We start from the raw sequence: 9,532 nt of genomic DNA on the forward strand, positions 1-9,532 counted from the left end.
ACATTTCATTTCAAAGAGCTTTACGAAGCAGGTCAACAGAATTAACACCATTTAATGGGGAAATTGAGGCACAGAGAGCAGAAGCAACGTGCCCTAGGTCACCCAGCAGGCCACAGCTAGGAATAGAACTGACATCGCTAGGGCCCCAGTCCAGGGCTCTGGCCAATAGGCCACACTGCCGCCAAGCCACCTGAGTTGCAAGCCCTGGTGTCTGTCAGGTTCGGGTGATGTGCCCCTGCCGTCCTGCAGGAGGCTCCTGCTGTCTGAGCCCTGCTGAGCCTATCAAGCTGACCCCACCTCCTGCTCCCTGCCCCCCAGCCTGACCCAAACGGCCATGAATACAGGTGTCCCTGCCTGCCCCAGAGAAGGTGCCACTGTACAACCAGCCCCCAGTATCTGCCCATAGCAGACCACGTGTCTTTCCCTTTTCCCTCTTCCCCTGGCTCTTTGCCGTCTGTCTGTCTGTCTGTATCTGCTCTTTGGGGGGAGCGGGGGATTGGAGGTGTGGAGAGACGCAGGCGCACGTGCAGGGAGGGGCAAAGCGTGGGGCCCACTCAGGGCATGTCTCCGCATACCAGAGCTAGCTTTGATCTAGCTAGCGTGGGTACCAATAGCAGCGAAGCTGCAGCAGCACAGGTCTCAGGGGCCCAGGCAGAACCCAGGGGCCCAGGCAGGCTTGGACAGCCCATGCTGTGTGGCTTTGCTGTTCCCATCCCTGAGCTAGCTGGGGTGCACCTACGGGTGCAGCAGTCACCCCCCTGGATTGCAGCGTAGACGTAACCTGAGGGGGAACGGGATGAGATGAGAAAAGTGATCCAGGGGAGATGGAGAGGCTAGGCCTGGGGAAGCTGCAATTGGATTAATTTGCACAGATACTACTCCCATGGGGGGTGGGGGGGATAAGACCGGGGCTCAGTTTACCCCTCTATAAATAATAAAACCTCCTAGCACTTTACAGTCACCTGACAAAAGGAGTTTGCAAGCTCCCAAGCATTCCAGCTTTCTTCCTTTTCCACACTTGGTTTTTCCAGCCAATAAATAGCCCCTTGCCCCCTACATGCCCCCTCAGCCTTCAAATACTTTGTTTCCCTTTTAGAATGTTTCCTGTTGCATTAGCAAAACCTGTAGGGTCTTAACAAGGGTTTGGGGATGAGAAAAATCAATAGAACACTTTAGAAGGGACGTGAGTGGGTGGGGAGGTTTTGATCAATTTGGACCCAGTGCAGTGAGTTTCAAATCAAGGCCCATTGGAAGGTGTAAACGGACTGTTGGAGTCACACCTGGTCCCTATAGGAATTTAGACCTCGGTGCTGGCTCCTCGAAGGGTATAAGACCCAGCCAATGGCTCAGAAAGCTGTGAGTAGCAGCATAGGTGGGGGAGTAAGGCTGCCATGATGTTTTGGGTCTTTTGTGGCCTATTTTTTCTGAGTGGGGGGGCTCAGGGTGGCTCTAGGAATGGGGGGGCTCTTTGGGATATTAGCTGGCTGACCTGTGGGCAGAGAAGCTTGGTGTTCAGCCTGCTCCCAAACCAGACTGAGATGGCTCCCCTTGTGCTGAGAGCTCTGGGTAAGTTGAGCAAAGCTAAAATCCTTTGGTTTCTCTAAGGTGTTGCTGGGATTCTGGGAGGCAGTATCCCCTAGCAGGTAGAGCTGAGGAGGTGCTGTGGGGTCTCTGACTACAAGTCACTTCCTGGGGTGTTGGGTCTCGTCTGCTTGCCTCCAATGATGGTACAAAGTCAATGCATATTGACTGTCCCCAAAGCTCTGAGCTGCTTGGATAAAAGGCGCTAGACCAGAGAATACCGGTACCTTGGGAGCAATGTGCCCAGTTACTTTGCAGAAACCAGCAAGTGTCTGAAGTAGGTCAAACCCCCCTGACTGCTGGTGCACCAAACTAACCCAGTAATCCATAAGAACATAAGCTATACTGGGTTGGCCGGAAGGTCCATCTAGCCCAGTATCCTGTCACCTGATAGTGGCCAGTGCCAGGTGCCCCAGAGAGCATGAACAGAACAGGGAATCATGTGGTGACCCATCCCCTGTCTTTGCTGGAGACCTGGCTCTGGGGTGGGGTGCATTGGATGCTGAATGACTTGGCTAATGTTATACCTCAGTTACAGCTGCAGGGGGAGAAGTATCCCCAAAGATGGAGGATAAATGCCAAGCTGCTGAGGTGGTGCAAAGAGGTGGGGGAGTCCCCTTTGTGAGGCTAAAGGGGAGGAAATGGAGTGAAACTAGCCCTAAACCATGTGGGCTGGCCCATGGCATCAGCCTGTCTCCGAACAGTCTGTGCCCTGTAAGGCAGGCTCCTACTCCATCCCCACTGCTGACCTTAACTGGCAGTGCTTCAAATGTCCTGGTGGTGGAAGGGAGGGGTCAGTGGCATGACTCCTCTGCAGAGCCTCCCTGCTCAGGGTCTGGCAATGGGGGAGGCAGCGGATCTGGGACTACAAGGAACAGGGATGAAGGTGCTTCATCTGATGCCCCTCTTGGCCTCCAGATGCAGAAGGCAGGTCCCATGCTCTGCAGAGCAACCCTGCCTGCGGGACGCGTGTCGAGCAGCAAGCCGATGGCTCCATGGTGGTCGAGGCGTTCTATACTGGGTGTTATGTCCACGAGAGGGTAAGGCCCTGTCTGGGACCCCCCCAGCATGAATGGGATGGGTAGCAGTGCTTATGAAGGGGGTGTGAGGAGACCATGCTGGATCTGTCTGCAAGGGTCTAGCCATTAGTGCATTAAGCTGGGAGTCAGAGAGCTGAGTTCTAATCCTGCCCTTGCCACTATCTTCCCATGTGCGGCAAGTCTCTTCACATCTGTGCCTCTGTTTCCACATGTCCAAGCCTGCTCCTGAGCTTCAGGGAGACTGAGGCATGGCTGGTGTCCACACACCGTCCTGAGAGCCTAGGCTGCCCAGCGCTGTGAACAACATGCAGCATTACTAGTCGGGGGGACTTGACATGTGTTTGCTCTGCTCCTTCCCCACCCCTGCCTTGGAAACACTTGCACTGACCTGGCTTCCATCCCTGCAGCTGGGAGCTAGTGATCTCCCTGCTCCTAGAGTGATGTCACTGCAGCTGGCTTGTCTCACCCCTTGGATCTGTGGCTCTGGCCAGCAGTCCCTCTGCTGGCCCAGCTCAGAGGGTGGAGTCCCCCATGCAGAGGGAGAGCTTGGCCGCAGCAATGCGAGGAGGCCTGAAATCCTCCACCTTGTTTCTTCTCTCCCAGTAAAGCTGGCTCCTGGCTCTATCCCTCGGTTAGACTGTGGCTCAGGGCAGGGCCGGCTCTAGGCACCAGCGTTCCAAGCACATGCTTGGGGTGGCAAAACACCTGGAGCCAGCCCTGGCTCAGGACCTGACTGTGTGGGGCGTGGTCTGGCCTAGCAGCTAGGTCAGGGAGTGGAAGTCAAATCTTGGTTTCTTGTCTGTGTTCTGCCACTGAGATGCTAAACCCGTCCAGGCCAACTGGTGCTAGGGTCTGACACGAGCTAATGCTGATGGTGCCATGCTCTCCCCTTGAGGGGCCAGAGGCAGAATATCAAGGCTGGGGGAAGGGTGATCTTTGCTCTATAGGACTCCTAGCTGCCTGCTTGTCCATGCTGGGACTGACTTGTGGGTCCAGGTGCCTGGCTGGGGTGGATGTGAATCCTGCTGTCCCCCTAAATCATTCAGGCCCCCTGGCTCTCCTGGAGCATGTGGTGCTGGGGAGGGACTCTGGGTGGCTTGAACCATCACTGGTGCAATCTCTGTTTCCTGCTTAGGATGGCAGCTTTGTGATGACAGTCCAGGTCGACAGCCCTGTGGCTTCCTACAAGGAGGAGCTGAGGTGCCCAAATCACCTTCTAGGTAAGAGGCTCTGTGCCCAGGCTGGGGGTGGAACTGCACTGACACTGGGATCTTCCTGAAGGATGCTGCTTGGTGTAGCTGGAGGCCTTGTCTCTGGAGATGCTGGACCAGCTGCCTGGAATTAGCCACTTCCCTGAGGAGGGACTTGGCCATGGGAGATGCTGTTTCCTGCTCCCACCTTTTGGGTGGATAACTGGGGGTCCAGGCACTGACCAACTCCTCTTGTGCATGGCTGAAGAGAAGCAGAAGCTCCAGCCCCTGGTGGTGCAGGAGGAGGCCCTGCCTTGTCTGGTTCCCAGGTCTCTCTCCCCCACCCAGGGGGGCTTCCTCTGCCCATGGACAGGGTGTGGTTGCAGGGGGGACTGTCTAGCAAGCACCGTGTCTTGCCTCTCTCTGTAGCCGGGGATGCCCCGAGCCCTAGCGTGTGCTCTGCCGTCCAGTCCTCGGCTCGGCTGCCGTGCGCTGCCCCACCCATCGCACGAGGCGACTGCGAAGAGCTGGGCTGCTGCTACCAGCCTGGTGACAGGCTGACTCCCTGCTACTATGGTGACAAGGGTGAGCAAGGGCTTTCCTCTCCTCTCCCATGGGGAGCTGCTGGGGCATCTCCAACAGGCAGATACTGGGGGTTGTCTGGGAGGAAGAACCCTGTTGGGGCCTAGGGACCAGGGCCCCCGTGGGCTTTAGGACCCAGTGATGGAGTCTGTCCCTCTGAGGCCAGGCCTGTCCTGTCACTCTCATCCCAGTGACTGTCAGGGGCAGGACTAATTCTAGCTAGTCCCCTCCTCCCCTCTAGAGGCGCCTGCTTCATGGTGGGGGTGGGCAGGGGTCCCCAGGCAAACGGCTCCAGCAGAGGCTGCAGCTCCCTGCTGAGGTACCACATGGCTCTTCCCCAGTGACTGCCCAGTGCACCCCCGATGGCCAGTTCTCAGTTGCGATCTCGAGGGATGTGACCATGCCACCCCTGGACCTGAGCTCTGTGCACCTGGTCAGCGCTCACGGCAGCAGATGTGCCCCGGTGTCTAGGAATGAAGCCTTCGTTGTGTATCGCTTCCCACTCTCAGCCTGCGGGACCACTGTCCAGGTAAGGGAGGGCACCTGTCAGTCAGTCCAAGGCACTTCCCATCACTCCTGAGCTACCTGATCCTCCTTGAGGTTCTGGGGGAGGAGAGGGGGTGTCACTCAATCACCATGAGGCTGTATCTGATCTCTCCTGAGACTCAGACTTGCCCCTTGTAGCCTGGGGTTCTGAGCCTACAGGGGTTGTCCAAGGTTTGGGCCCTACAGCTCTGCTAATGCAGAGCTGTGGTGACGCACCAGCAGCCTACAGACCCTGCTCCCTAGCGGCTGCTAATGCTTGTGTAAGTGGTTCATGGAAAGGCCAAATAGCCTTGGAGCTAAAGGGACCTGGCACCCATTGATCTGGCTGGGTCCCTACATGGAACAAGCTTAGTGTGTCTGGTAGCTGTGCTACAGACTGGCCAGGAAAACAGCCTGTTCAGTGTAGCTGGTAGTCTAGTGGCATGTGAACACCATTCCTGGAATGCCACCTGAGATTTGGGGGGTGGGCTGGTATATTGACCAGTTTCTGGTCAACTTGAGAACATGAGCAAAACTGGGCTGGGCCTCTCCTATGCAGACTGGCTCAAGTCACTGCCTCAAGACCTGACTCCTGCAAAAGAGGCGTGGGGGGGGAGGGCACAGCCTGGGCCATTAGATCTTGGACCTGTTGTCTGTAGAGGGCTGAGCTGGCTACCACATGTGAATTCTCCCTTGCACAAGGCCTTCCTGGTGCCTCCAGCCTCTCTCCTCCTCCCTTTGCAGACATCTGGAGACCAGAGGGTGTATGAGAATGAGCTGGTAGCAGACCGCCAAGTGCTCACATCCCGTTCCGGCTCCATCACTCGGGACAGCACCTTCAGGTAACAAGCCTGGCAAAGCTTGGAGGTCTCTGCTGGAAAGGGAGGGGTCCCCTTGTCAGCCAAGCAGAGTTTGGGTCCCTCTCCTGGGAGGGAACCTCCCCTTCCAGGGAGGGCTAAGGAATGAGCACTGGCTCTTCATAAACCCACTGCTGATCTCCCTGCCTGGATCTCATCCTGCGGGGGAGGTCACCTGATCTCCCCCCCAGAATTAAAGGAATGGGGGGGAGGCACTAACCACTCACTGACAAGGTCTTGGTCTCACCCTGTCGTCTGAGCATGCTCTCTGGGAGAGTCCGGAGGTGACCAGTGTCTGGCCTTTTTCCCCACCCAGGCTGACCATCCGCTGCAGCTACTCAGCTGAGGACTTCCTCCCTGTGAACGTTGTGGTCTCCACCCTTCCTCCACCACCACCCGCGGTCGGGCAGGGACCCCTAGCCTTGGAGATGAGGATTGCTACAGGTGACTGCACGTAGGCCTGCCAAGCACTTGAGATGCTTCTGAAACATTTAAGTGTCTGGCCCACTTCCATGCCTGGCTTGCCCCAGAGGGGTGACATGGAGCCTTGGGCTGCTGAATGGCACTGAAGACTTGAATCACTGCTCCTTGTGGAGGGGGGGGGGGGGGCTCTGCTTCCACAGCAACTGTACCCAGTGGGAGGGGAGGAAATCTGGCTTGGCTATGACCTAGCCTGGATGGTCTCCTGGCACAGCTGCACTGGTCTCTGGCCCTTCAGGGAGATCACTGTTTGAAACGACTTTCCTGGTCTGCCTCCCAGTGTCCCAGCTAGGCCCCAGGGCATGACTGCTCTTGTTGCCCATGGTTCAGATACTTGACCAATGCCAGTGGGATCTGGTCACCAGGAGAATAGGAACCAGGGGCAGTGGGTGATTCTGCCCCAGCACTTGCTGTTCAAAGCCCCCTATGAAATCAGTGATCCTGCCAGGGTCAGTGCAGGACTTGGTCAACTAACTCATTTCATTCTTGCTGCAGATGAGCATTACAGCACCTACTACGCAGACCACGAGTACCCAGTGGTGAAGCTTCTCAGGGACCCTGTGCATGTGGAGGTCCGCATCCTCCAGAGAACGGACCCGGGCCTGGTTCTGATCCTGCACCAGTGCTGGGCCACCCCAAGCACCAACCCCCTGCAGCAGCCAGAGTGGCCGATCCTTGTGGATGGGTGAGTGTGAGTGGGTGGGGATGGGAGAGGGGGCAGTGACTGCCAGGTGAGAAGCCTCAACCCATCACTGCTTGTGCCCTTCCAGGTGCCCTTATGAAGGTGACAACTACCAGACCCAGCTGGTGCCTGTGGGTGAGGCCTCAGGGCTGCAGTTCCCATCTCACCATCAGCGCTTTATTGTCAGCACTTTCACCTTTGTGGATGCCACCTCCCAGCGAGCGCTCTCAGGCCCGGTATGGTTCTGCTGCCCAGAAGGGATTAGTCCTGGGACTTCCCCGGCCAAGCCACTGTATCAGGGATCCTCCCACAAATGAAACAGACTGACCTGAAGCTGCTTTGCAACCTCCTAATGCAATTCCCACCCTCTCCTCCTAGCTGGGTGGGGAGCACCTGAGTGGACAAAAGACCCTAATCTACCCTATGTAGCAAATTCTGGTCACACTGGCTCACCTGGCCTGAAGCAGATCCCATCCAGTGTCTGGAGCCAATCGTGACCCTGCAGGCCAGTCTCATGGCCTTAGGCTGCAAAGCCCCATGCTGGGTCATGCCTGTGCAGCTGCATGACTAAGTTTCTGCCTCCTGCAGAGCTGTTGAGAGCAAAGAATCCCATTGCTGTAGCTGGCTGGATGTCTGTGTGGCTGTCTCTCTCCTGTGGCTGTCACAAGAGCTGGAAGCTCTCAGGGTGAAGGGAGGTCAGTGACCCTCCGGAGATCCCCTTAATCCATCCTCACCAAGCATGAATTCTCTCTGCTTCCAGGTGTATTTCCACTGCAGTGCCTCTGCCTGCCTGCCCTCCAGGCTGGAACACTGTGTAGTCCAATGCCCCACAAACCTTCAGGGGAGGGGTAAGTCTGTTCCTTCTTGGCATCTGCCTCTTGGCTCTCCCAGGCCTGGGAAAGCCAAGACTCTTGGGTCTTCCCTTCCCTTGGCAGACTGCCAGCTCTAGAACCAGCCCTTCAGACCCATGGATCTGGGGTGCCGGGTTAAGACAGGCCCTGGCAGGAAGGTCTCACTCCACAGGGCAGGAAGGCCTTGGCTATGAGCAGTCATGGCTCTTGCTAGACTGAAGCTGTCTCATCAGGCCTCCTGCAAGCTACCCTTCAGGGGACCTCTAAGACCCCCCCACACACACACACCTAGACTGGCCATAGGCCTCTGGCAAGGCACCCAGGCACTAGCCAAGGGGCTTGACATGAGACCATGGCTCTCCCCTTCCTGGGTGCACAGTGACAACTTCTGTGGCACCTCCTCTGCCTCAGCTGTGACCCAAGCACCTCTGAGGTGGCATCTCCACTTTCTCAGGACCTTCCCATGGGGGCTGGAACTGGGCTGCTGCCCCATAGGCCTTGTGCTGGAGACAGTCCCCAAAGCCCTAGCCTGGGGAGGGTGGGGTGTCAGTTTTTCAGGGACTAGGAAGAGAACTGTCTTGACACCACTGTCCTCTTTCCAGCAAGAAGAGCCTCCCAGAGCCAAACATGGGGGAAGGAGCCCCTGAGCCTGGTGACAGCCGAGGGGCCTGTGGACTTCCATGCTGGCCAGGAAGCAGAGGAAGACCTTGCCCAGGAAGGTAATGGAGCAGGCCTCAGGGGTTCCTAGGGGTGAAATGGGACCATAGCACCCACTTGCCTCACAGGGCAGGTATCGTGCTTTAAACTGCAGGGTTTGGGTACTCCAGGAATGGGGGCCAGCTCAGAATCTCTCAGGTCCCCTCTCCTGGAGGAGGGTGGGAGGCAACGGGCATAGTGGAGGGAGGGATAAGCCCCTCCTTCCAGTGGTGGCTGGGCTGCTGAGCTGGGGCGGGGGGGTACAGAACAGCCCCAGGCTGCTGGTGGCACCATGAGGCAGTGCTTAAACCTGGCCAGAAGTGTGAGGAGCCCCTCACTTCCCATCAGGGCCTAGTGTAAAGCTGCTTAATGCTTCTCTCAGGGGGCAGCAGGGTGTATCGGTCTGAGGGAGCCCCTCAGGCTCAAAGCCAGTGCACCTCCTTCAGTGGGGGGATGGCTGAGCTCTGCCAAGCCTAGTGTGGAACTGCAAGGGGGCAAGGCCCCCATGGGGCAGTGGGGAAGACTACGGCAGGATCTGGCAGTGATTGAGGACTAGGGTCTGACCGGCTGTTCTTGCTCCTAACCAGCCTCTCCCTCCCCAGGTTCCCATGGACTCAGGCCCCTGGTGGAGTGGGGAGAGGTGCTGGTGCCGCTGGCAGGGGCTGTTGCTGCTGTAGCAGTCGCTGTTGTGGTGGCTCTGGGCCTGAGGAAGCTCTGGGGCAGGCGAGGACATGCCAATGGGACCACAAGTGCTTAAGGAATAAACAGATCAAGTGAATGATGCCTCCTGTCATTACTGGTGTGTGGGGGAGAGTCTGCTCTGCGCGGTGGGTCTGCCATTGTGCACTGAGGGGGAGAAGCAAGGAATCCAGAGGGAATTGAGGCACTGGGGCCCCATGGTGGGGTGGGGGGAGTGGCAAAGGGGGGCAGCAGACTAGACCCAGATTCCTGCATGCTGGTGTCTGAAACTAGCTCTGCAGTCTGGGCCTGGTGCCCTCAATATGCCCTCAGAACACACTAATCAGCTGCTACACGGGGAAGGTTAATG

At 57.4% G+C, this 9,532-nt stretch overlaps 1 protein-coding gene across 1 annotated transcript; it reads left to right on the forward strand.

The window, feature by feature from the left end:
• The first annotated feature begins 1,354 nt into the window (after positions 1 to 1,354).
• Positions 1,355 to 9,270, forward strand: LOC123355726 (zona pellucida sperm-binding protein 4-like). The gene is made up of 12 exons (XM_044998313.1): positions 1,355 to 1,566; positions 2,500 to 2,621; positions 3,757 to 3,841; positions 4,241 to 4,396; positions 4,735 to 4,922; positions 5,663 to 5,760; positions 6,092 to 6,219; positions 6,751 to 6,940; positions 7,026 to 7,173; positions 7,698 to 7,785; positions 8,391 to 8,507; positions 9,087 to 9,270. Exons 1-12 carry the CDS (start codon positions 1,392 to 1,394, stop codon positions 9,239 to 9,241), a joined length of 1,650 nt encoding a protein of 549 aa, XP_044854248.1. The 5' UTR covers positions 1,355 to 1,391; the 3' UTR covers positions 9,242 to 9,270.
• Positions 9,271 to 9,532: the final 262 nt, after the last annotated feature.

The sequence above is a fragment of the Mauremys mutica genome, chromosome 24 (assembly GCF_020497125.1).
Source record: "Mauremys mutica isolate MM-2020 ecotype Southern chromosome 24, ASM2049712v1, whole genome shotgun sequence".
In the NCBI taxonomy this organism is placed as follows: domain Eukaryota; kingdom Metazoa; phylum Chordata; order Testudines; family Geoemydidae; genus Mauremys; species Mauremys mutica.

What these genes read in the sequence shown, in the direction of transcription:
- LOC123355726 (XM_044998313.1), top strand. Translation starts at nt 1,392, where the DNA reads ATGATGTTTTGGGTCTTTTGTGGCCTATTTTTTCTGAGTGGGGGGGCT. An exon ending in GGAGATGAGGATTGCTACAG is followed by an intron (nt 6,220 to 6,750) that starts GTGACTGCACGT and finishes TTCTTGCTGCAG; the next exon opens with ATGAGCATTACAGCACCTAC. An exon ending in CACAAACCTTCAGGGGAGGG is followed by an intron (nt 7,786 to 8,390) that starts GTAAGTCTGTTC and finishes TCCTCTTTCCAG; the next exon opens with CAAGAAGAGCCTCCCAGAGC.